The following is a 27,296-nucleotide window of genomic DNA, read 5'->3' on the forward strand; positions in this document are numbered from 1 at the left end:
TCTCTCTCTCTCTCTCTCTCTCTCTCTCTCTCTCTCTCTCTCTCTCTCTCTCTCTCTCTCTCTCTCTCTCTCTCTCTCTCTCTCTCTCTCTCTCTCTCTCTCTCTCTCTCTCTCTCTCTCTCTCTCTCTCTCTATGTCTCTCCATCGCTTTCAGGTGGTCTGATGATTCTTAAACTCTCTTTCCTTGATCTATTTTCCAAGATAGGTTTTTATATGTCATGCCTTTCATTTTTTAGCGTTTTGACTTTGTTTTAATATTTCTAGTTGAACTTATATCTAAGCTATGTTTTTCTTTGCAGTTTGCTTGTAGATATTTTGGAATTATTTCTTCTTCTTGATCTTGGGTGTCCCTGTTACCATAATAGCTTTTTTAATGATATAAGTTTTTTTTTTGCTTACTCATTCTTACAGCCTTACTTCATGAATTGGGATTTTGCCTTAGGGCCAGACTCTATACACCTATGAAGAAAATATATGAACTGTTTTTGGTCCTGATTTTTATTCTCCAGGGCCTTGCTGGTGCTTTCTCTTGTGTTCTTCAATGATTTCCAAGGCTGGGGACCTACAAGCTGTAGAATGCCAAAAATGGTCTGATCTAGTCTGATCACTTCCCTTCTGATCTGAGTCTTGCAAACTCCTGACCATGGACAAGTTCCTTGACTCATAGGCAACATGAGTATGGGCTTGTTCCTAGTTTGCTGCTGACCCCAACCCCCATCATTTAGCTGCATGGAATCTACAGGTTCACACTGAAGCACAAGTCCCCTCCTCAGTCCACACTGGGTTTGTGATCTAATAGTCCAAAGCAACAAAAGTTACTAACTCTTCCTGCTCCCTTGAAGAGCCTTAGGTCCTTCCATACTCTGGGAATGATTTCGTCCCTTAGTACACAGCTGAAAGCCTCAGTTCAGTTCCTGAGCTAGAAAGCTCCATAGAACCTTCCTAGATAGAAACTGTTCCCCAGTACCAACAGATTTCTCTCTGTCTCCCTAGGCTGACATAGTTAAGAAAATTACTCATTGTGTTTTCTCCTCAGATTTCCAATCACATTTGGTATTTTAATTAGGTCTTTGTTGCAGTAGTTGTGAGGGAGAACTGGACTGGATTGCTTATTCCTATTCTGCCATATTTTTAATATTTACAGAACATCTGCATTAAAAGCTGGCCTCTGACACTAATATCCATGTGACCCTGGGCAAATCACTTACCAGCTATGCCTCAATTTCCTCATCTGTAAAATGGGAATAATACTAGCCCCTACCTCACAAGCTTGTAGGAAGACCAAAGGAAACAATATGCCTAAATTATTTTGTAAACCTTAAAGAACCCTATAGACTTTGGTAATCATTATTATTATCATTTCACCAGATCATTGGCCCACTGAAGTATTCAAGTGCAAGCTTGTAGAGGGCTCCTTTTACTTATTTTTCATCTTCTATGGCACCAAAAGGCTAGAAAAGAAACTTGTTTAAGTTCTTGTCCTCACTTTCTGTGGGCAGAATAATGGCAGCTTGGCAAATTAACTTAATTGCATGAAATTCATTGTTTGTATCATGATAGGGCACAAAATGATACAGTGCAAAGAGTGTTACCTCTGAAATTAAAGGATCTGGATTCAAATCCTGCCTCAGGTAACTCTGGTTACCTTGAGCACTTAAAGCCTTGAGCTATAGTTTCTTCAACTGTAAAATAAGGAGGTTGGACTAGATGACTTCTAAGACCCCTTCAGCTCTAGGTTCTGGATCCAATTAGCCTAAGTATGTTTTTTTAATGAATGTCATATTTAAGCACCGAATCAGTCTTTTATCTGCCCTCAAGTAGGTCTTACCCTATCAATTTGTGGAACATTGCAAATCATCTAGTTTCTGCATATCATATGGTTCTCAACAAAAGCATTTTATTCCTGAAACCTTCATTACTGTGATTATACGGCAGTCCATAAAATCCTAAGAGCATCAGAGCCTTGAACTCTCTTTTCTGATAAGTCCTCCCACCCAGAAACTCAGAGCTGGAAGGTCCCTCAGAGGTTATAAAGTTTAGTCCACCACCATACAAGAATCCTCTTTATGGTATATTTGACAAATGGTCAGGGTCTATCTGAAGATCTCTGGCAAGGGCTGAATAAATTAGAGCCTGATAAATGATGTAATTTATTCCAAAGTACTCTCTTGGTGTCATTGATCACCCTACTGAGGAGGAACACTGATGATGCCTCCTTCCTGTGACACTTAAAAGGTTCGAGAGACATGATTTCTGGGTAATTATTTAATTAGTAATGCTAGTATTTTATTAATAAAGGGAATGGTCATTTGGCTGTCTCTCTCTTGGACCAAAAGCAATCATGGCTGGGGCTCACAGCTTATATGCCCTTAAAAAAGTAGATGTTTCAGAAGGTGACAATCAATTCTGACTGGTTAACAATTAATAATTATGTGGACCTACTCTAATAAGGGGCTGGGAGAGGGACATCAAGTCACTCTTGAACAGAGGATCCTCTGTTGAACCTCTATAACCAGACTACCGACAGACAGCCTTGGGCATCCTTGACAGAGGATCTACCTCTGCCCAAATTAGATTGAATGGAACACAATGACAAGAATATATTTTAGATCAGAAGTCTGATCTAGTTGGGTAGAGTAGCAATATCCAGAATGAGGAGAATGTTAATCCTCTCTCCCATCAACCTTATCCTTGAGACTGGGCTTCAAACAAGGAAATAGGCCAGGGAAAAAAGATTGGGTCTCCCCAATTTTCATAACTGGCTATGAGAGAGAAATAATCATTTCTCTCATTCTAGAAAGTAAGAAGTCCTCCTGTGATGATGATTTTGATCTGGCAAGGAGTTATCCAATTCCTTGGAAGACATGAAGTTCACATGGTGCGAATTCCTTGCTTCGCCCTGGGTTGTCCCATTAATGCCACATTAAAGGAGCACAGATTTAGAACTGGAAAGGACCATAGAGATCATGGAGCCCAACCTCCTCATTTTACAGATGGTGAGCTGGAAATCAGAGAAGTTAGTTAGACAACATTAGTAAGCATCAGAGATAAAAACTGAACCTAGCTCTTTCCTGACTCCAAATACAAGACTCTCTATCCACTATATCATGCCATGATTGATTTATATCCATTCATACTCCTGAGCTATACCTTTGAAATTGTTCTTTAAAAGGGAAAGAAAAGATAAAGACAGAGAGCCGGGACATTGGACAGAGGCAAAAGGAACCCTAAAGGCCAATTAGTTCATTTCAGCAATAAGAAAACTGAGGTCCTCTTTACAAATTATATCCCTTGGTAGAAAGTAAGTTCTGGGAGGCCAAGGACTGGTTTTCATTTTTGTGTTTATGCTCAGCACACCTAGCAGGTGCCTCCCACATAGTAAATGCTTAATAAATGGCTACTTATTTGAATTCATCCCAATGGATGGAGCTAGGAGCAAAGCTGCAATGATAATTTCATCTGGAGGTTTATCACCATTACAGGTGATAAACTATAAAATGGATTTCTTTGAAAGAAAGTGAATATTCTCTCATCTCTAGATCATAATATCATAGAATGAGGGATGAAAAAGATCCTAGACACCATCAAATCTAACTGTTTCATCTTCCAGATAAGGAAACTGAGCCCTGGAAAGGGGAATTGACTAAGAAATAACAAAGCCAAGATTCAAACCTAGGTCTTTTGACTCCATGCCAATACTCTTTCTACCATAACTCACTCCCTCATGATGACAGAATGTGAGTCTTTAAAGCCACAGTACCTGGTACACATTAAAGTAAGTGCTTAATAAGAGCTTGTTGGTTAGTTGATTGACTAAGACTGAATGACCACTTTCCAGGAATGTTGCAGAGGGTGATGCCTGGTCCTTTCCAACTCTAGCATCCTGTGATTCTACTGACCAAATGCTGGCCCCTGGTCACTTCCCTCTGGGAGTCACTACAAAGATGCCCATTTAAGGGCCAGGATGGTTTCCTCAAACTGTCTGAACCAGATTCCTTCAGACTAAGATGAGACCCTGTTTCCTACTAGCCACCATTGTTGTTTCTGACCTCACTCTTTGGTCTCCCCAATTCCAGATGATGCTGAACTTGTAGCTAGTTGCTCAAGAGCTTTTTTGCCCCATCTGTCTTCAGCACCCCTGCCATCCAGCCCCCATTCAGCATGGTTTGAAACAGGACTCTCCAGACAGACCCTCAAGGGCAGCTTTGTTCTATATGACATGATGTTATTAATATATGACACGATGTTATTAATAATCCTCACAAACAAGTTGCAGACCACCTATTTTACCCTCATTAAGCTGCCATCGTCAGCAATCAAGTTATCAAGCTTGTCTGTCAGCCCCCCAGTCTCCCCCCCCCCCGAATCCCAGGCTCTCACATAGACTGTATCCGTGGTCAGTTCCACTTGCTGACAGACCAGCAGGGGGGCCTCCATTTATGCAGAGCAGAAAATCATGAGTCTGAGGAGAACTGAAACTGGGAAAACAAAGGGACAGAGACGAAGGAAAGAGATGCTCAGAGACCAGAATTGGAGGAAGAAGAGCCAGGCTCCCAGCACAGACACTTCTGTGTGTGACCCTGGGCAAGTTTCCTCCACAAACCTTAGTTTCTTCGACTATAAAATGGGAATAATAATAGCACCTACCTACCTGGTTGATTGTAAGGTTTAAATGAGATAATATACACAAAGCACTTTACAAACCTTAAAATGATACCTAACATGAACCTTCATTATTATCACCATATTAGCATTACTATTAGTTTCATGTTAGTATATGTGTTAGTAATATTATTAATATTAGTGTCAATATCAATATAAGTATGAATATTTGTTTGCATTCATGTATTAGTGCTGATGTTAGAATTAGTATCAATATTAGTATCTATGTTAGTAATATTATTAATATTAGTATTAGTATCAAAATCAGTATTAATATTTATGTTGGTATTAATGTATTAGTGCTGATGTTAGTATTGGTATTAATATTAGTATCTGTGTTCGTACTAGTATTAATATTAATATTAGTATTAATAGCAGTGTCAGTGTTATTAGTACTAGTGTTGGTGCTCGTATTCATATTAGGACTAGTATTAGAATTGGTATTAATATTAGGGCAGCTCTCCCTGTCCCCTCCCCCCCCACCAGACAAGAAACTACTGATAAGCTTACCTGCTTCCTAAGGGGAATTTGAACTAATAATTTTATTCTACCTTAAAGAAGTCATGAAACATAAATCAATAAAATTCTCTTTCATTTCTCTTTCATTTAGCTCCTGAGGCCCCAGAAGAAATTTTTCAACATTCAGTCATTTTCAGTTATGTCTGACTCTTTGTGACTCCATTGGTGTTTTCTTAGCAAGCATACTGGAGGGGTTTGCCATTTCCTTCTCAATTTACAAATGAGGAAACTGAGTTAGACAGGGTGAAGGGACTTGCCCATGGTCACACAGCTAGTAATTGTCTGAAGGCAGATATGAACTCACAAAGATGAGTCTTCCTGACTCCAAGCCATGACACCATGACACCTAGTTGCCCAAAAAAAAGATCCTGGAATTCTTTAACACAGTCTATTTCTTCTATTTTGTTCTCTCTGCATGCGACATCCCAGTCACTGCCTTTCTCTCTGATGTCTCATTCCCAATCATGAAACACATTCAAATCAGAAATAGTTAGAGTCAGCCAACTAGTATCTCATGCTAGCTTTCGATATTAATTGAATGGAAATGTAATTGAATTGTAAAAAACACATAACCTTTGGACTTAATATGATCTCCTAAGCAGAAAAGGAGAAAGAAGAAACAAGTAAATAATGCATATCAGTTTCTTTTGTATTAGTCCATACATACACTTCTTATGTTGGTCTAATGCTGTTCTCCCAGCCTTGACTAGAGTTGGCAGCAATGGCGGTGCCCAAAGTTCATTGGACGATTAAATGCTATTACCCCACCCACCTCCATACCTGTTCTAGACATGTGTGTGTGTATATATGAATGTGTATGTATATGTGTGTATCCATATCATGGGGACTGAAATTATGATTTCATTGATGTAGGGTCTCTGGTACAAATCAGCATCTAATCTACAACACGCATAGAATTTGTATAGGAGAGTTTCTTGGAGCACTCAGAAGTTAAGTGACTTGCCCAGGGTCATATAAATATGGGCTATATGCCCAGAGGTGGGATTTGAACCACAGTCTTCCTAGCTACACACACACACACACACACACACACACACACACAATCATAAAGTATATATAATATATAAATCAAGTTTAGCTCCACAGCACTGGCTCAGTGAATAGAATACTGGGCCTGGAGTTAAGAAGACATGAGTTCAAATCCAGTCTCAGAGCTGTACAACTCTGGTCAAATCACTTAACCTTTGTTTGCCTTAATCCACCAGAAAACAAAATAGCAAACCACTGGTATCTTTGCTAAGAAAACCAAGACTATGACTGACAGCAACATAAATAGGTAGGTTTTTTTCCCTTCCTTTTTGTTTTTTTTTCCTTTTATTTAAAGCCCTTTTGATTAGATTTGCAAGACTTCAGGTAAATATTTTGTTACTAGTCATTATAGTATACTCCACACATGGCCCAGTGCCTGTCATTCTTACATTTAAAGTTGTGGTCCAGAAATCTAAATCCCATTCTCAGACGCCATCTTCTTAAGCAGATGTTCACTTCCAAAGTAGCTTTTCCTCTTCTTGAACCCCTTGCCTTTGAGGAGCTGAGTAGCAGTGATGGAAATAGCACCTGTTCACCCTGAGGTCTTCACACAATCTTGAGCAATGCTTCCTCATACAGGGAAGGAGCTTGCTGGTATTCAGTCTTGGAAACTGAGGGATACTGTTTCCACTAAGTACTGGGACAGTTCCCAGCGAGCTTCAGTGATTTCACAGCCTGAATTGGCATGAACTTGTGGAAATGAGTCAAGGTGCTGGAGTAGGAACTTGAAGGACAGAAGGCGGATAAAGTAACAGTAGCTAGGTCTACAGTATAAACAGTACTCGTCCCATTCTGTGGTTCTAGACATTAGCATATTTGCAAGTGTCTCTTTAAGGTTCTGTGCATTTAGGGACAAACAGGTGCATGAGCCAGACACGGCAGCGTCCCTAGGCTCCTGAAGATAGAAATCTTGATGTCCTTTCTGTGCATGCACTAGCTACCCAGATAATCCTTGAAGGTGCTCCCCTATTTCTGGCCAGCAACCAGCTATGATATGAGATTTCATCTACCCTTAATAGGAAGACTCTTAATTTATACTCATTGCCATCCTGTTCTGACCTCACCCTTCTCAACATGGATCCTGTGCCAACTACTCATCTACAACTATTTACTCCAAGGTAACCAACCATCACTCAATTGCTAAATCTGATGGCCTTTCCTGGTCTTTATTTTTCCTCCTCTGTCTGTTTGTATTGGGTGTCCCCCCTGCCAACTTGTGCCTAGAATGCTTTCCCACCTCCTCAAATCTCTAGTTTCCTTCAAAAATCTAGTTCAGGGGGTGGCTAGGTGGCACAGTGAACAGAGCATCGGCCCTGGAGTCAGGAGGACCTGAGTTCAAACTCGACCTCAGATACTTAACACTTACTGGCCGTGTGACCTTGGGCAAGTCACTTACCCCCAATTGCCCTGCCTTGGCCCTTCTAAAAAAAAAAAAAAAAAAACCTAGCTCAAATGCCACCTCCTACATGAAGCCTTTGCTGATGTCCCAGACTAGTATTCCCTAACCCCGCCCCCCCATAAGTTCTTGCATTTATTTTGCACAGATCCTGCACACAGTTTCACCCGGATGTTTTGTCTCCACACATCGAAGGAGAGCTCTTTTAGGGCAGGGATTGTTTCATCTTTGTTCCTGTGTTCCCAGCAGCTTGCATGGTGCCCGGCACACAGCAGGCGCATGATAAACGACCTCTCTTCAGCTTTTGGTCTTGACTCTTTGACTTCTCCTCTTGAATACACTCTTTTCTCCAGGGTTTGGCGGCCCTTCTCTTTCTTGGTTCCCCTCTTACAGGTCTCCTTTCTATTACGTAATATTTTGTAATGTATCATAGTATAAACAATTATATGTTAGGTTATATAGCATAGTATACATAATTTTAGGTTACACATGAGTGAGCTGCTTTGGCTCCCTAGTGCGGAAGCTGCCTTCTGAAGGGCCCCCGCCCCAAGGGAACAGCCCGGCGTGGGTCAGGACTGCGGCCCGCCTCTTGACTCTCTCCGGTCCAATAGGAACCCGCACCGCCCCAGACTGCGGCCAATCCGCAGCGGACGCCGCGCCCCGCCCTCCCGGCCTCGCGCTCGTGCGCCCTTTCACGACAGTCGGGCCGCGGCGCTTTTCGCCAGCCCGTGGTGCTTGGTGGTCGCGTGCTTCCTCCTCGCTGTGCCGGATCTGAGGCCGCCGCTGCGGGGCCGGAGCTGGGGCCTGGGGCCGAGCCCGGGCCTGGGACCGAGCCGGGCCGGGCCGTACGCACGGCCTCTGGGCTGGGATGAGCTGCGGCTTTGCCGCCTCAGGGCAGCGCCGGCCGAGCCATGGTGAGCGGCCTGGGGGCAGCAGGGGAAACTGAGGTAGCGGCGGCGGGGCCTCTTTCGAACCCAGGCCCTCAGACGCCGCGCGTTTAGAGGGACTTCTGGCCCCCCGCGGGGCAGGGGGTGCGGGGTGCATGAATGGGGACTTGTCCAAGGTCACGAAGTCATGGGGTGGGGCAGAACCGGGATTCGAACCCAGGTCCCCATCCTCACCAGACTAGAGAGCGTCCTGCCTGACCCCAGTGTTTTACAAACGAGGAAACTGAGGCCTGCACTAGATGATATTTCCTAATTGCTTAGCACACGGCCGGCACATAGTAGGTACTTAATAAATGTTTGTTTCCTTTAAGTCACGTGGGATCCGAGGTCGTCTAGCCCAGTACCCACATTTTACAGACAGAGAAACTGAGGCCCCCCAGAGGGGAAGGCCCAAGTTCAGATCTTGCCACAGACCCCAGTTAGCCAGGCAGCCGTTAGCGAGGCTCTCATTCGGCCCCAGGTTCTCACCCTGAAAATCGAGGGTGAAGAGAGCCCCGATGGGGGACGGGGTGGCCTGAGGATGTTGTGCGCTGCCTTTGAACCCAGAGCCCCCGGCTCCACCTCCACCCCAGCCGCCTCTTAGGTGAAATGAGCCCCCCAGCAGTTACAAAGTAACTGAGAATCCGGCCGCCTCATCTGTGAAATGGGCCCCCAGCAGGTTACAAAGTAACTTAGAAGCCGCTGGAAGGAGCCACGTGGCCCACCCCTATGCCCAGGCTCCTACTCTGTGACTGGTCAGGGGCTCCAGCTGCTTGATCCCTGAGCATGCATTCATTCATTCTGGTTCTGAATCTCTCTGTGTCTCATGCAAGCGAATGTGTAGAGAGAGAGGTGTGTGTGCATGTCTGCATATACGAGAGGTATTACATGCGTGTACGCTCATATATATTTGTGTCTAGGTGTGTGTATTTTTAATATACACAAGTATACATGTACATGCATATTCGTATTTGTGCGTACACGCACGTACCTTTGCTGACTTGGGCAGAACTTGGTGCAAAGTGTAGCAGTTGCAGAGTAACCAATTTTTGACCTTAAAAGTGAGGAAGAACTAACAGTTGCAGGGCTGTCAGGGAGGGGAGGGAGGCGTCCTGCACATGGGGGTCTTTGAGCAAAGGCTGACTGGCCACCCCTCAGGGATGTGGTCAAGGAAATTCTTGTTCTGCCTTGATTCCATGGCCTCTTATGGTTCCTCTCAGCTCTAAAATTTAACTCGGACGTTTAAATTCTTCCTGTGTCATCTTCCCCCCTCCATCACAGGTCCAGAGTCCTCTCTCTGTTTGGAGTGGGAGGGGCTTGTGTAGAGGGAAGCCTTCTGTGCTTCGTCCTTTCAGTTAAACGGGGTTTTCCAATGGTAAATTTGGTAAATAGTAAAACTGCTAGGGTTTGAGTAGTCTTCCATGAATTCCTCTCCCTACCCTCCGTTCTTGATTCTGGCCTCCTGGTGCCCTTGTTTCAACCTTCCTGAGGCCAGGGAAAATTCCTGGTAGGCAAGATTTATTTGTTCTCTGCCTGGTGCGCAGTTTCATTGACTGGCCCTGTGCTTTTGCACTTACTTTCTGTCCTAATGGTAGGTTCTGCTTGTAGCATTAAGCTACCCTGATGTTTTAAGTCCCCATAAAAAAAGCCAAAAAAGTAAATAAACTTTGAAGTCTGAGAGGATTTGGGATTTAGAGATGAAAGAGTCATTAGGGCGGCTTCAGAAATGTTCATAACATTAAAGGCTAGGACTTTGTTATTACCTTTTTTTAAATAAGATTTACTATTAAAATGTAAACTGAAAATCGTAAAGAAGAGAAGTGGGGAGGGGACTAACTCACCAGGGGAAGGGAAGGGAAAGGATGGAAGAAGTAACTTTTCTCTCTCCTCTAGGCCAGCACAGTGGTAGCTGTGGGGCTGACCATCGCTGCTGCAGGATTTGCAGGTTTGTAGTGGATAAAAGAATGGAAGAAACATGGGGGACCTGGGGCTTCGTTTTTATGTAAAGTTTTGTTCACTTTTTTGTTTGTTTTAAGGCCGATATGTTTTGCAAACAATGAAGCATATGGAGCCTCAAGTAAAGCAAGCTATTCGAAGTCTGCCAAAATGTGTAAGATTTCTTCTTTTACTGCTTTTTCATTAAACTATTTCAGCTGTGATTGTTGAGGGGGGGTGTGGGAGGGATGGACATTTCTAGATGATTGTTCCACTCAGTTCACAACTCTCCCTCACCAAGAGAGGACCGGGTTCAGAAGGAATCCCTGCCACTAGACAAGCCAAATAAGATGATATCACTACTGTGTTTCAGGTACAGTCCCTGAGTGCTACTGATCTAGAACAGGGCTTCTTAACCTAGATTTCAGCAGGTCTGTGAATCTGGATAGGGGAAAAATTACCTCCTCATAAGAGTTGTTTTCTTTGCAGTCCTATGCATTTTACTTTATGCTTTTCAAACATGATTCTGAGGTGTACGTATACTTCACCACACTGCCAAAGGGGTGCAGGACACAGAAAAGCCTCTGATATAGGAGAAGACATCAGGTAGGTGGCTACCAGCTGGAAGGATGTCTTTTTGATCAGATTAACCTTAGCAGCTTCTATCACTTTCATCTCCAAAAAGTTTGGTAGCCCAAGCGTAGGGCATTGTGACCAGATGAGGGGGCCCAGATCTCCTGTGCTCCCAGTTGTCCCAGCTGACCTGTGTCTCCACCTTTGGTATGCTTGGGCCATATAAGCCATAGGGTAGATCCTAATACAGGTAAGGCACCTGTTTTTGAGCTCTTGACTTCCAAAACGCAGTCCACTGTAACACCCATCGGTGACTGGTTCTGAAAACCGATCATTATTAGTATATAAAGATGTTTTCTTTCTATACGTGGAAAATGGCACTGTTCTCTCCTTAGGAAGGGAGTCTACAGAATCTGTCAGGACAGTAAGAGGGTCATTTCACAGTGACAATCTTGGGGATACAACTTTAGTAACTATATCCGCATCTCTGTTTTCTTCCTCTGTAAAATGACGAGCTTGGACTAGATGTCCTCTGAGGCCCGTCTCAGTTGCAACACTATCAGTGTGTGGTCTGTTCTTACAGAATCAGTGCCCCTCCCTCAGAAACCATACCCTTGTGAAAGTGACTGGCAATGGAGAATGCACCTCAGTACACATCTGCCTCCAAGAAGTCTTACTTAGAAGGCCTGTGCTCCAAATCACCACGGTCAATGTGCCACCTGAGAATAGCAAGAAAATTTTGTTCAGAGACACCAAGCTCCATTCTGTGAGATTTGCCTTCATCCCCAGAGTCAGATTTCTAGAGTTGCAAGAGACATTCTTAGAAACATAGTCCTGACTTAATCCTCACCAGTGCATCCCTTCTCTGGGGTCTGTGAAAAGTGACCCTCTAGCATTTGAGGTGTCTGCAGCCTTCCTCCACTTCCACTTCAACTCTTGCAAGTCTTCTCATAAGAGTGACTTGTAAGGGACAGGTCTTCATATTCGTCTCCCAGCTCTGCAAACTATTCACACAGCTGCCAGAATGATCAAGCCCCTGCAGAAGTGTGATCAGCTCCTGTCTCCTACAGGAGAAGGCTCAGAGTCCCACATCTTTTAGTTGTGAGCTCTCTCTGTCTCTCTCTCCCCCCCTCCCTCCCTTTCCCTCCCTCTCTCCCTCTCCCTCCCTTCCTCTCTCTCCTTCTCTCCATCTCCTTCCCTCTATCTCTCCCTCTCTCCATCTCCTTCCCTCTCTCTCTCCCTCTCCCCACCTGTCTCCTCTCTCCCCTCCCACCCCATTCAAACAGATCTAGCTCTTCCCTGTACATGCTCTTGTCTGCCCTACCTTCCTGCTCAGAACACCAACTTGGCTTCTGAGGCTACAGGTGGAGGCTGCCCCAAAATTACTGTGTTTACTTTGTATTTATTTGTGTATATGTTGTATCTGCCAGCTGGGATATAAACTACTTCCAAGCAGTGACTTTTGTTTTTGTGGTCTCTGGCATCTTGGCCCATAACTGGGGACTATAGGTATCTAATAAAGGTTGGTTGAATTGGATTTGAACCTAAGTGTAGGACTTAAAAGTGTTTACACATGCTGAATTTATCCTAGATTTGTCCTAGCATTCCAACCTATTGAAACCTTTTCAGATCCTGTTTCCATGTAACCGACCATCAGGGTCTTCATAAGAAGCTGCTGATTTAAAATACTGACCAGAGCAGAACCCTGGAACATACCACCAGAGACTTTCCTTCAGGTTGACTATCAGCCTATTCTAAATGATAATTCAGACATTCCCAATCCTCCCTATCCAGCTCACATCTCAGCTTTGTCCACAAGTTATCATTAGAGATGTTGTCAGATGACTTGTTGAAATCTGGGTCTGTACCTTTTGTGGTTTTTTGAGACGTACAAAGACGAAGTCAGTTCGACATTATTTGTGTTTACTGGTAGTTTTTCTTTTCCATGATCCTCTATATTAGTATATAACCTAATTTAGTTATAGGGTTTTTTCTGCTTTTATTTTTTTTTTTGAGAGGGCAATTGGGGTTAAATGACTTGCCCAAGGTTACACGGCTAATGTGTGTGTGTGTTAAGTGTCTGAGGCCAGATTTGAACTCAGGTCCTCCTGACTCCAAGGCCAGCGTTCTATTCACTGCACCACCTAGCCACCCCACTAGTTACAGTTTTTTTAAATGGGATTGGTTTTTCTGTTTCTAGTCCTATGGTGCCTCTGTTCTCCACAGTTGCCAAAGTCAAGCAATTACATCTGTGGGTTATTTAACAACCATGTCATGTATTGTCCCCATGCCAGGTGACTTTACAGAATCTCAGGGTTAGAAGACACTTGTAAAATGAAGTTTATGCTCTGATACATCAAAAGCTACCCAGTCCACCTGGTACCTGAATTAGGCCTGTCTCTAATCACTTCTTAAAAGCTCCTGATCTCCTTGGTGTAAAGATATTCTTCTCAGAGTAATTAAAATCTGCAATTTTCACTGTTTGTTCCTAGTTCTGGTGTCTGGGCTAAGCAGAACAGCCCTTTAAGTAACTGAAAACAATGAGCACATCTCCCAACCCACCCTCCCTGAGCCTTCAGGTGAAACATCCTGGTAAATGGTTCATGGCCCAACCTCCAGTCCCTGCCTTTGCTGCCCTGCTGTGGACACCCTTGGGCTTGTCGAGGTCCTTCCAGAGGCAGAGCACATGTGAGCAAAATAAAGCCAGTTCATAGTAGAGTAGGCACTTGCTGAATACTTATTGACTGACAGCTGTTGTCTTGGCCGGATTCCATTTTTGTGATTGACCTGAATCAGGCTCTCCTCTTTCATCCCTTATGTATGGCTATGCAGACTGTAGCACACTCCCCATCACAGTTACTATCGTTTTCTTCCCATTTTCCCAGAGCCTCCTTTCCCTCCATCCCAGCCAAGATCTAAATGGCAATTTTGAATTACTCTTCCAGCCTCCTTATGCCTGCCATGTTTTCCATTTGAATATCAGTTTGGCAGCATCTAGTTGCAAATGCCACCTCATTTCCAATATGGGTTCATTGGTCCTGTCAGTGTAGTGCTGAGACTTGAGGCTCACCTTTTAGATTGGTTCTCTTGTATCTTGAGCATCAATTAAACTATGATTTAGTGCTATTTGTGAAACTGCCTAAAGAAATTCCACTTAAATTCAATTTCTATGAAACAAAACTAATAAGGTGCTTCAGTGAAATGTTATTCTTTGCTAATCTTTTTTTGAAGATTCATTTGAAAACTTTCTATAAAGTCATTCTCCACTCTTCCTAGGCCATTAATTTTTCTTACAAATGCCTTTCACCTTTCAGGCCTTCAGTGGTGGCTATTACAGAGGTGGATTTGAACCCAAAATGACAAAGCGAGAAGCTGCACTAATATTAGGAGTCAGGTAAGTTAAACACCTCATATTTCAGAGCCTCATAGAACTGTCTACATTTGAGATTGCTCTGATACACTGGGTACATGAGCACATGGGATTCCCGCCATTGGGAGGGAGGAAATGTGAGATGTGAGAGTCTGTCTCACATAATGTAAAAGTCAAGGGAAAGTCAAGCTCATCTCTTCATGGACGCAGTTGTCACCACCATGACCATCATATCCATATGGTTCCTTCCCATGTACATTCTTAAAGCCACTGCACTCACCATAGAAGGGGCAGCATGGCACAAAGCCTTTGTGTGTGGAAGTAAATGAGAACCATCTTGTTGGCTTAGCTGCTTCCAAACTCTTAGGATGGAACAGTTTGGGGTGAATGTAGGAGGCACCATGATTCACACCATTTTTATCGTTGAATTCAGGGTATATGAATCTTACATTAGCCTTTATTAACATAACTTTTTCAGTAAAATTTAGTACATTCTTATGGTAGGCATTTTTAAAACCTACAAAATCCTCTTGAGGGGGAGGGAGGTGTCATTCTCCATAACTAACAAAGACTTCGTGATGATTGATTGGCTGAAAGCATCAGACCAGGGCTTTGGTAAAAAGAGTGCTTGATTTAGTGTCAGAGAACCTGGTAAAATCCCAGCCATCATTCATAATTTCTGTCTTTGCCAATTGTTTTACCTTGCTGGGACTTAGTTTTCTCATCTAAACTACCCCTCATGCCCTTCACAGCTCTAAATCTTTGATTCTGTGATCTGTATCTTTATGATTTTAGCCCTAGCATGTTTTTATAGGGTCTTGGGTCTATGACAACATAGTAATTTTAATGTGACTTCCTAAAAGGAATGGAGCATACTTAATAGGCTTATGAAATATAATTAGATTACATCTATGGTGATCCTCTGAATATAGTTATTTTGTCCTTATTTCATAATCAAGCTTACTGAGGTTAAAAAAAAATGATATCTCTAACCAGAATTTAGTCTGGAGTAATATATAGCATTTTCATTTTGAGCAAGTCTAAGTATTACTCATTCTTTGTCTTAATGAAAATGCCCCCCAAAGGCATTTTAAAAGTCTTATAAATCCTCTTTATCCAAAACTGTGAGGTGATCTTGGTCTTGGCAAAAATCAGTTGGACAACATGACAAAGAACTATGCTATTTTTAGAATTCATGTCTTAAACAGTTCTTTGTGTCACTAAACCAATTGTTTTCTTAGGAAGTTTTCTGTAGTGCAAACTTTCTTTCATTTTCAGATACTGAAATATTAAGCAATTTTCTGGGAACATTTCGTTAAAACATTCTGCTTGAGTGAAATTCATCACTCTTCTAAGGAACTATTTATTTTTCATAATTCAGAAGACTCCTTTGGTTGACTGTGTCTAAGCAAATGAATATTTTGCTCAATTAACTTGAAGTTTTATTCATTCTGTAAAGTTTTACTCATTTTAATAAATCCCAGCAATGGTTCTCACATAGGATCTTGTACTGGGCAGTGGCCCACAAACTCTCAGTAGCTTAGTCATTTCTGTATATATTTGATATGGCATGCATCCATTAAGTTGTTTAAAAAAAAAAAAAGGTCTTTTTTGTCCCAAAGTCAGTGATTTTTCTTTATTAGCCCTACAGCCAATAAAGGGAAAATCAGGGATGCTCACCGACGAATCATGCTCTTAAACCACCCAGACAAGGGTAAGTAGTCATCATCCTCTTTTTTTTTTACTTTATCAAGTGCTTTATTAACTTCTTGTTTACGTCATTCATTTCTGCAAGATTTTGAGTCACAAATTTTCTCCCCGTTTTTCCATTATACACTTAATGTAAACCTGATTGTTAATGGTGATTGTTAAACTAGAAAATAGAAGAGCAGCATTCACTCTATTCTTGGTGGTTTTTCCAAGGGTAAAAGCTTTCTGTTTTTCAGGTAAAATGTCATGTGTTCAGTATTTCCTCAAAATGTGTGTTTTCATTCATGTCCACCTCTTCATGACCCCATTTGGGAGTTACTTGGCAGAGATACTGGAGTAGTTTGCCATTTCCTTCTTGAACTCATTTTACATGTGAGGAATCAAATACAATGAAGTGACTTGCCCAGAGTCACACAACTAGTAAGTGTCTGAGGCCAAGAAAAATGAGTCTTCCTGACTCCAGGCCTGGCACTTTATCCACTATGCCACCTAGTTGCCTTTTTTCCAACGTATTTGGGGGAAATGACTGATTATCAGAATTCAGAATGCCCCCACTAAGCTCTTAAAAACTGTGAACCGGCTTTGGGAGTTTTCAGTAATGTTTTGAAAAGTAGTGTCAGTCAGTTTCCTACTTAGCCATCATTTAGCCTGGTCTTAAGACATAAAAAAGGAGCCAGTGGCTTTTTTTTTAAGTCACTCTTTTGTAGCCTTGGCCACACCCAACATTTTGTGCTTCCTGCTTTCCTGGCTCATGCACTGTCCATCAGATGTAGGCAGTTGTCCATCAGCCTCACTTCCTATCAGGCCTTCTGGGGTTTTTGGCTATCTTTGTTTCAGGAAAGAATTTTATCCTAGCACATCACCTTTCTTTGGTGGCAGGAGGGAGAACATACACACAAGAACTCCTTCCTTTCAGTCTCAGTGTTTCCTAGGTGGTCAGTCTGAATCATCCTCGGGGAAAACTACTGAGATGTAACCTATGAGCTCCTGAAGAGGCCTTAAGTATCGCCTAGTACTCTGGATCCCTATGAAGTCAGGCAGCTGAGGAGCTAAGTGGTTGTTTTGAGATCTTGCTCATCTGCCACAGAATTAGAACCACAGCCCTGAACTCTTTGACTGTGAGCATTTGACCTTGGTATTTGCTCTTAAGAAACCCATAATTAATGTCTTCAGAGAATGCACACCTGAGGAGGCAGCTCATTTGTAGACTAGTTACTGGTACATAATTATTTTTAAATAGTTCGTGTTTTATAGACAGTGAGAAAATATCCCACTGTATGATCTTTCAAGAAGTAGATTTGAGAGGAAACATTTCTGTTGTTAAAAGTAACTTTTATATAAGGTTTCTTATAAGTAACCAGAGGAATATTAAATCAAATGAAATATTAATGGGTTTCTTTACATAACAGTAATACATCACTTCTCCATTACCCTCAGCTATTTAAAGCACAGCTAAGAATCAAGTAGTAGCAAAAAGATTTCTCATCCATACTTAGGAGGGATTCCTTTGTTTTTTTGCTGATAACTTTAAGCGTAGTACTAATGACTGGTTATCTGGTTTCCTAAACTACAGTACATTAGGAGTCCCAAAAGAGTAAGCATTAGGAAATAAGGAATAATGTAAAAAGCAAACACAGGTACTCAGAAGGCTTGAGAGTCTGAGATCTTTCTGTGCAGACAAACAGCCCTATACACATCAGTTCATTAGAACAACAGTTTGCAGTATCTAATAGTCATTAATGTTTGTAATGATGACTAAGTCATCAAGAATTCCTCTAATTATGTTCCCTGGATTGCATTTACCACAATGCTTGCAATGTTTTAGAAGAGTTTCTATCAGAAATGTTAAAGTACATGTGTTCATGTTTAGAGGGACAACTTTCTTTTATCTTGAAAATTCACTTATGTGGAAAGTCTAATTCTTTGCTAATGCTAGCTAAAAGGAATGTTATTTATAATTTTTGAAGTAAATATTTCACGTTGCCTAGGATATATGTGAAAATATGGTTCCAGTATTATTTAGTGGCAAAAGAAAAAATATATATATTGTATTCTCTGGTCAGGTAAAACATTTCTTTGCCCAACCTCCATAACTATTCCTTTTTTTTTTTTTTTCTTATAGGAGGATCTCCTTATATAGCAGCCAAAATCAATGAAGCTAAAGATTTATTAGAAAGTCAAGCTAAGAAATAAAATTAATACAGATAATTTTAAATTTATATATACATCAATTACTTTATGTATAGGAGCTCTGATGTTTTATAATAACTTCATAAAAGCTGTAATATTTCTTTACTGGTTGCATTAGTTGGTATAATTTGGGTTTTTCTTTTCATTAATTTTGGTGCTATTATAATTATTAGATTACAAATGTTATGTTATAATTCCTAATGGGAATTGACTAGAACTTGAAACATACCTTAGTTAACTTACCTATATTTAGAATCCTACAGAAACAAATCATTATTCCTGTGACCCAACAAATTGGTGCACATTTGCCTGCAGTATTTTATACTAATATACCATATTGATTCCACAAGGCTCAAATAACTTTACAGTTTTATGAAATAGATAATGTTCATACATCAGAAATATAGTCATTATAAAAAGTCATGTAAGAGAAAGGTGTTGATAGAGATCTTGGTTTATTGGGACATTTTTTGCATTAAGTACACTGTCCCATAACTTTATAAACTTTTGTTCTTTAGAATTTTTTAAACCATTTCTGTAGAACACTTTACCTTTAAAAAAAAAAATCAGTCCGCATTGTTTAGCCATACAAAATCCATCCGTGTGTAAAATTCCCAGACTTTCCAGTGATCCATAAGAGCTTTAACACTATTAGGGAGGAAGAAAAACAAACTTGTCAAGTTCAAGACACTGGGATCACAAAACATGACTACTGGGGCGGCTAGGTGACACAGTGAATAGAGCACCAGCCCTGGAGTCAGGAGGACCTAAGTTCAAATCCAGCCTCAGACATAACACAAAAATAAGCCATGTGACCTTGGGCAAGTCACTTAACCCCAGTTGCCTTCCAAAAAGCAAAAAAGAAAATGACTACTTTCTGCTGGGACTTGTGAAGTCAAATGCATCCGAGCTCATCGATGTGAACATTCCTTCCAGTGATTAAGATCTCAACCTGTCCATGACTGCCCATCCTGTGCAACTCTGACATGTCATTCAACAGACACTGGTAATGTGTGAAGAACTTAAGTGAATTGTAAAGAATCCCCTAGATGCCCATTATCCTAACTGTGTGATCTGGCAGCATTCTGACCTTCAGAAACCAGTGCCTCTCATGCAAGTGGACCCCTGCAGCATACAGAGGATAGCCATGAACTCACCCAGTAGACCTGTACAAAACAGGTATTCTAATTTGGGTAACAATGTTTTCCATGATATTCATGAGTCGTCTTTTCCTTTTTAACACTTAAACATGATTAGCTACAGAATTTGGGAGTAGAGTTTATTAAAGCAAATTCTCAGGAATTGGAAGGAACAATACTTGTCAGAAAATCCAGAAAAAGTCATTTTTGTTTTGCAGATGGTGAATATGGGTGTTTCTGATCTGAAAATTTACAATACTTTAATGAAACTTTTGATAACTTCATTTAGGAAGATTAGGAAACCTACAAGTTTTCTGCCTTCTGTGTTCAGTTTGTACTTTGTGTATCAGTTTGGAGACATACAAAGCAATGCCATCCTAAAACCAGTCACTTTCTTGAGTAGGACCAAACCAAAAAGTGGCCTTAGTTTCTGCCTTCAGGTGTAGGGTGATGATAAACACAGATCTTGTTTCTGAGAACAAGCAACTGGATATTCTGTAACAGTATCAGAACTTGAAATTAAGATTTGCCAAGAATAATTCAGAAAAACCACAATAAATCAAAATTACTAATTAACTGTACCAAGATCTTCTGTTATGCAGTTCATGCAGGCATGCCTGCTTCTTTAGCAGAAGGAAGCTTAAAATAAAGGTGCCTCAAAGCAGAGTCCAATGGACACTTGGGCAATACCACAGAAAATCATAGTTTCCTTTCACGCAACAACTTTTTTAGGGAGAAAGTCCATCTTCCTCCAAGATACTGAGCAGATGTTCAGGAAGATCTCGGGAAACTCCAGAGTGGGAGCTAGAGAGTCGCAGGCCATGATGAGCCATCAGAGCACAAATTTAGTGGAGACTTATATAATGGTTATGAATATAAAATCATAACATTTTTACTGCTGGAAGGGGCTTTGGTAGAGACCAAGTCCGTTCCAGGAGAGACGGGGATTCTTTTTTTAACATCAGTCTGAACAGTTTAAAATAAAACTACCCAGTTACTTTGTGTGGAGGAAGCTCACTATTGGTGTGTGTTGATTTGTGATCTTTGTAAAAGATTTTTGTAGAAAACCTGCATGAGCCAAGTCACAAGGGTTGAGAATGCACAAAGGTGTGATGCTTGGGACCTGCATTAAATTAAGTACTCAGGTAGATGAAACTGAATCTGAGCTTGACAGCATGAGCTGTTTCATAATCCCAGCTCACTTCCCACAGGCCTCTGCTCCTCTTCCTTCCTTGTGACTTACTGCTCTGGTGGCCATTGGCCAATCAAGAGGTGGGGCGAGATAAGGACTGAGTTAATGGGGGACTCCTCCTGCTGTAGGCTGCTTCCAGAATGCCCAGCAGAAAACATTCCATGGCCCCAGCAGCCACTCCAGGCCAGTGCCTCTTAGCCAAGACTCCTTACAGTAAACAGAGGCCAATGATTTCTTTAGTGCATGTTAAAGTCTCTTCCAAGGCTCTGGCTTCGTGCAAGCAATCTTTATCTACTGAGATTTCACTTTATCTACTCCACCCACAGAGGGTCCAACTGGGACTTGGGGCATAGACCAGGGTTCCAATTCCAGCCCTACTGTGTACTGCCTGAGTAACCTTGGGCAAATAACTTCCATCTGTCTGCTTCCTCATTGTAAAATAAGGAGATTGGGCTAGATACACTCTAAGGTCCCTTCCAATCAGCAAGGATGTATGAGCTGAGCTGCCCGGAATCTGAACATGAGAGTAAGTCACCTGCTACTTAATAGGTCTGTTGCTCAAAACAATGTCTGACTTTAGTGAATCGACAAAGTCACTTTTGGGTCTGTTACTGTGGGGGGGTTAAAGAAATATAATACAATTACTGAACAAATCCTGCTGGAAGATAGAGAAAGGGAAAAGATGGTGACTTCAGTCATTCAGAAGGCCCCTGGAACTCGGCAAAAGCAAGAAGAGGTGTCCCAAAGCCTACTGTCAAGTGCCCTGTGGAAAATGAACATTACTGATGACCCAAATGAATGTTAGTGATGACCCAAACTTCTTGTGTAGCTTTTACTGACAGCGGAAGCTAGCTGCTGCTAGCAGACTGACAAGTGACAGTTTCTGAAATAGGAAGCAATTTGAAGACTCAACTAGAAAGGGACAGCTGTCTGAGAACCTTTAGTGTAAGGGCAAACATCCCTGACCCCTCAGTAACCACTGAGGCCATGCGATGCTGTCTTAGAACATGACAAGAACTGGTCGATGCTCACAAGTTATTAAAAAGCTACACTCTGCAGTATACTATTTATATCTCCAGAGAAACTCCACTCTGATGCAGGGTCTCATGTTGCCTGGCGGTGACCCTGAGCTCACAAAGGCTGGGCCAGCGGGCACAAGCTCAAGACAAGTCCTACCAATAAGTACCTACTACGAGCCAGGCATTGTGCTGAGGCCTGGGGATACAGGGACGAAAATGCAAGAGCCCTCATTGAGTTGTATTCTTTGGGGGGACTGTGTATGTGGGAAGTGTATGCTAAAACATACATGGTAAACTAAGGAGAAGGCTCCGGCAAAGGGGGGATCCAAAAGGCCTCAGGTGGTAGATGATATCTCAGCTGAGCTTTGAAGGAAACCAGAGTATCTAGTGCATTGGAGAGAGCATATAGAGACAAGAAGGGTGAAGGCACACAGATGCATGTGGGGAATAGTGAGAAAGTAAGGACCAATTTAACAAAACTGGGAAAAGTTCAGCACCAGTTTGGCTGCAAAGGGATGAATTTTTCAGCCATCACAAGTCATGAAGATCATGACCTACACATCCAAAGTTTGAGATTTGCCCTGGTTGAGAGCTTTCCCATTGATGAAATCACCCATCCCAGAAGAACTGAAGTGTATATACAGTGTGTCCTAAGGCTTGGAAGTGGGATTTTTATTTTAAAGGGTACATAAAGGGCAAAATTTAAATTCTTTGAAAGAAAAAAAATCACTCCTCCTAACTACTCAGAGTTAGAAGTTGACCTGTATTTAAGATGTATACTTTTAAACATCATGGAACATCATGATATATTCACTAGCTACATTAACAAAATGATTCTGTAGTTTGTCAGTGAGCCTGTAATCTTGAACATTGCACAAAGGCATGGTGTTCAGATGAAATTATCTGAAACACATGATTAATAAAATTTCAAGATACAATCAAGAAGGAATCTGGGAATATGTAAAGAATGGAGCTTTTTCAGGGGGAAGGGAAGCAGGGAATTAAGGATCAGCAAAAAAAAGAATCTGTAAATTCAGGGTAAACAAAATAAAAACCTAATGGATGCTGGAGTAGGTTCTTGGTTACCCAAGGAATCCTGGGCTGTGGGTAACCTTGGATACCAGGAACCTCAGATAACCTGAGCCCAGTTGTCCCTGCCTCTTGTTGCCAGGGCTACAGAATCCAGGCTGGCTGGAGAGTGCTGTGCACCTGCCTAGGGTCTGTTACCCTAGCAACAGGACATAGGAAACCAGGGCTGGAGGCTCACTTTATCCATTAGTCCTCACCCTGGGGTTTGAGCCCTCGGGTTGGAAGGGCCATTGGGAACATGTTAACAATTTGGCCCTTGCTGCTCCCTTAGCCATCACTCTTGATTCAGTGATATGGAACCCTGATGTATTTGGTTGCTGTGACATTTGCCTTAAAACTTTCAAACATTTCTTAAGCTGCATCTCACTGGCAAGTTCTGAAGGAGAACTAAAGGTGTAGTGTTGCAGTGTTCAAACAGTTCCCTCCTAAGGATAACAGTAGCTGACCTTTGTAGTGTCTTGCATAGATTGTCTCATCTGATCCTCACAAGTTAGTGATCGAGGTAGTGCAGGTATTTTTTTTTACAGTAGTTGATTAGTGTATATGGAACTCCCAGTGAGTCAGTTCCCTCTACCAATGCAGATCAGCATTTGCTCTGAAATTTATAGCCCTACAAAAGTTGCCTAGGAAATTGAAAAAAAGTTCAGTGATTTGTATAGTATACAAATTATTAACCCACAATAATATCCATATGTGCATCGAGGCTATCTTTGGTCAGGGGTATGAGAAGGGAAAGGACTTTTGCAAAGAGTAATATGTAGCAGTCTACCTCTATACAGTCAGTCATATGATTGGCTAAAAAGAATAGGAAATACGGGAGCCCACTGCACTTACTGTTTGTGAACCATTAAAGAAAAGTGTTTGATTATAAAATAACCAACTTAAAGATATTCCTCCAACATAGTGTCTTCCATTGTTCCTTGAAAGATGTGAGAGAACCCTGATTATTGTCGAGCAAGAAACAAAATGGAGATACAGGCTCATCAAACATAATTACTGCCATTTCAGAGGGTGTCTAGCAGAGTCCAAATGGAAAAGGCATTCCCTGGATGATGACATCCTCCAGATGTTCCTCTTTGTTAGTGACATTGTACTGATTGCATTAAGCCTTGGAACATTGTAGAGCCTCCTAAATGAGAACCAGCATTACTCGAAAGAGTTTGGCCTGTTGATACAGGAAGAACCAAGTGAATGAAAAAAGTCTACTGTCCAGACCAAGCTAGACAATTCATAAAACTTCCACCAACACATATGGGGTCACTTGGGACAGTGACCATATGTACAATAGTGAGTTGGGCACAGAATTGAACAGGACAAGCTGGTTTGCCTTTGGGGAAGTAGGCTTTGGGAGCTGAGCCCAAAAGACTCCTAAAACAGTCTTTTTTAGCATCATTATTCTTTTCATGATTACAATATGGCTCTACATCATGGTACCCTGAAACCTGAGAAATAAAATTGCAAATTACCTGAAGGAAAGGTGAATTATAAGTATGAAGGCTGCACATGTTAAAATTGAAGAATTATCCAAAAGAAGGGGTATAAAGGATTGAATTAGCTGTTTGGGGAAAAGAAGAGGAAGTGGACTGGGTGTGTGGCAGGAGTCAGAGAGAAACTAGAGCTTGAGAGGGAAACCTGAGTGCAATGGTAAGAGCCTCCCTCTCCTATGGGGGAGTCCCAGGAAAATATGAACCTCAGAGTCCTGTGGATTGAAAGGCATGAATATAGGCTGGCATCTGCACCACTGGAGGTGGTGCCCACATTGCTGAGAACACCAGGAAAGACAAGTAAGATTTGTTTCAAGTCTCCCAGCCCGTCGCAAAGCCTTAGTACAACACACACACACACACACACACACACACACACACACACACACACACATTCTGAAGTTGGTGAAATAGCAAAGAATGATTGTAACTTGTGCTGTGAAACCTTACCCTTCAGTGGTGATGTTTGTTTGGGGGTTTTTTTGGTACATGTTTTAACTTCAGGAAGTTAGTGTGAACATCAGTTAGGTTTTATCTGTTATATTACTCTTTAAAGTTTTGTTGATTTGCAGGATGAGGAAACTGAAGCATGCAGGAGTTACAGGACAAATAGGAACCGTATTTTTTCATCAGTTTATACCATCAAATACAAATGGCATTTACAGCCATCAGTCATCGTTGAAACAGCTTGAACAGAGAGAGCTAATTGTTAAATTTTCAGTGGGAGCATTTACACCTTGGAAATCAGAAAACACTATAAATCAAGCCTCTATAAACACTATAAATCAAGTTTTGTTGGGTTTTGAGACTTAAGTAGTCGAAAAATGTTGACTCAGATTCCACTTAAAAGTGTGCTGTATGTATGTTTTTTCAGAGTCAATTGTTAAACAGTGACCAGCACCCCACCAGATACACATAAGTTTTGTATGGGGGGGGGGGTGCTTTTTGCAGCAGACTTCTTCAAAGTCACACAGCTGAGAGGTAGAGACAGTGTTAGACTGCATGGTCCCTATCATCTCATAATTACAAAAAAGCACTTGATAAAGCAAATTTCCACATTTTCTTTAAAGAAGTTTCTTCTCTCTGTGAAGCATGCGAAGGTTATACAAGATTCCATGACAAATCCAATCCCAGAAATAAGTGTTCAGTGATTTACCATCAAGGCAACCATAAAATAAAGCCACCCATGATGCCCCAAACTCCTGCCACTGATGGAGCAGCTCTTACAGCCAATCCAAATAGAGAATTCTTTGTAGAACCATGAAAAGGTTCTACAAATGCACTTGTTGGTGCTTGTTGCATCAAAACCTAGAATCATTCAGGGCCTCTTCAAGGAAATACATAGTCGCTCAGACAACACCCTCCTGATGTCATGGGTGCTCTTCAAGAATGAAGGCCAAACAACAGTCACTCAGAAGATAGCAGACTACCCATCCACAAGGGAAAAATGAAATGGATTTTTAAATGAGTATTGCCTGGATCAGGGTGGGGAACCTGCAGCCTCCAGGCTACATGTGGCCTTCTAGGTCCTTGGGTGCAGCCTTTTGACTGAGTGCAAGTTTGATAGAACAAATACCTTTATTAAGGAAATTTGTTCTGTGAAGTTTGGAATCAGTCAACAGGCCATACTGGAGGACCTAGAGGGCCACATGTGGCCTCGAGGCCACAGATTCCCCACCACTGGCCCAGATCATGACATGCAATTGGCTGGTCAACGCAATAAATTAATCCAATGGTACATCTGGCTTAGTTTTTATGGCCTGAAAATGAGCCAAGCCTATGATTAAATAGGACAAACAGGCAAGATTATACTTGCACAACTGCATGTTCCTGTCTTCCACCTCATTGGCACTTGTCTACGAGTACATGTTGGTTCTGTTCCTTTCCTGTTTATTGTTTCCTGAATTTAAATGAATGAGTATCCTGATGAGACAAGAAGATAAAAACCATTATCTCCCCACACCTACATCCATGCCAGCAACTCCAGCCTAGTCTGGTGAGGCTCCAGAGTAGCCCCCAACCAATCTGCTTGACCTAGCCCAGAGGATCAAGGGAGTGACTCATCTGTCCATCACCAGTGCCTCACCCCTTTGTGGGGGCTCTAAGGAGGGAGAAAAGGGACCTCAGAGCCAAGATTTGTGAGATCCTCCTTGGTCCCCTGTGTTCCCTACGTGTGTGCCTCACTACCTTTGTGCTCTACATTTAAGTCCACACTCCCAAGGGAGCACGTATGTGCAGAGGGGAAAATGAGTCTTTCGTTTGAGAGAATATCAATCAGTCAACAAGCATTTTTAAAAGTTTACTGTGTTCCAGGCCCTTGTTAATATAAAGGAAAGCATGGTCCCTACTTTCAAGCAGTTTATTTTCTCACCTAGGGAGGGTTGACAGTCATAGCCACACTTTGGGAAAATCAGTTTGGCAGCTGAGAAGAGGATGGAGTGGAGGGGGGACATGTGAGGCAGGAAGACCAATCAGAAGGCTTCTGGCAGTGATCCAGAAGTGATGAGGGCCAGCACCAAGGGGAGAACTCTGTGAGCAGAGAGAAGAACACGTATGTGAGAGATGCTGCGAAAGCAGGGACAAGGCTTGGCCACAGGACGAGGCATTGAGGATGACACAGAGGCTTCAAATTTGTCTGACTGGGAGGATAATGTGGCCCTCAGCAGTAACAGGGCACCAGGTATATGGTGCAGCACCTGGTGCTTACTGTACCATTGGTGAATGCTAAATGCTGGGAAGAGAGGACGAGTGCCCGTCCTCAAGGAGACAATGGACACAGCCAGGTGTCCAAAGAGCTCCCCATCTGAGAATGTTTTTCCTTCTTTAAATTTTCCTAGAGCACTTCGGCTCATTTCTTTGAACCCATCCCATTCAATATTATTCCTGTACTTCACTTCCCTGTTACGATTCCAAGGCCATAAATGGTAGGGACTGTTTCCATTCTTCATTTTTAGAGCTCCAGGACCTTGCACAGTGTTCATGGCTGTGTGTTCCATGTGATCAGACCCCATAGAAGAGGTTCAGAACACAGAGAGGTTTCAC

The 27,296-nt window shown here is 42.0% G+C and overlaps 1 protein-coding gene and 1 long non-coding RNA gene across 2 annotated transcripts; one reads left to right on the top strand and one right to left on the bottom strand.

The window, feature by feature from the left end:
- Window positions 1-2,250: 2,250 nt before the first annotated feature.
- Window positions 2,251-8,168, bottom strand: LOC138174291 (uncharacterized). The gene is made up of 3 exons (XR_011171665.1): window positions 6,621-8,168; window positions 4,381-4,478; window positions 2,251-3,001 (listed from the first exon to the last, which is right to left on the bottom strand). It is a non-coding gene; the product is annotated as an uncharacterized lncRNA (long non-coding RNA).
- Window positions 8,169-8,321: 153 nt separating this feature from the next.
- Window positions 8,322-18,436, top strand: DNAJC19 (DnaJ heat shock protein family (Hsp40) member C19). The gene is made up of 6 exons (XM_069104805.1): window positions 8,322-8,541; window positions 10,447-10,498; window positions 10,590-10,663; window positions 14,376-14,455; window positions 16,075-16,145; window positions 18,264-18,436. Exons 1-6 carry the CDS (start codon window positions 8,539-8,541, stop codon window positions 18,332-18,334), a joined length of 351 nt encoding a protein of 116 aa, XP_068960906.1. The 5' UTR covers window positions 8,322-8,538; the 3' UTR covers window positions 18,335-18,436.
- The last annotated feature ends 8,860 nt before the right edge of the window (window positions 18,437-27,296 follow it).

Source organism: Petaurus breviceps, unplaced genomic scaffold (genome assembly GCF_028583685.1).
Source record: "Petaurus breviceps papuanus isolate PSGF00001 unplaced genomic scaffold, PetGlider_PUasm1.0 688, whole genome shotgun sequence".
NCBI lineage: Eukaryota > Metazoa > Chordata > Mammalia > Diprotodontia > Petauridae > Petaurus > Petaurus breviceps.

Excerpts from the sequence above, each read along its gene's own strand:
- DNAJC19 (XM_069104805.1), top strand. Across the intron at positions 14,456-16,074 it reads GCACTAATATTAGGAGTCAG|CCCTACAGCCAATAAAGGGA; the intron begins GTAAGTTAAACA and ends TTTCTTTATTAG. Across the intron at positions 16,146-18,263 it reads CTTAAACCACCCAGACAAGG|GAGGATCTCCTTATATAGCA; the intron begins GTAAGTAGTCAT and ends TTTTTCTTATAG.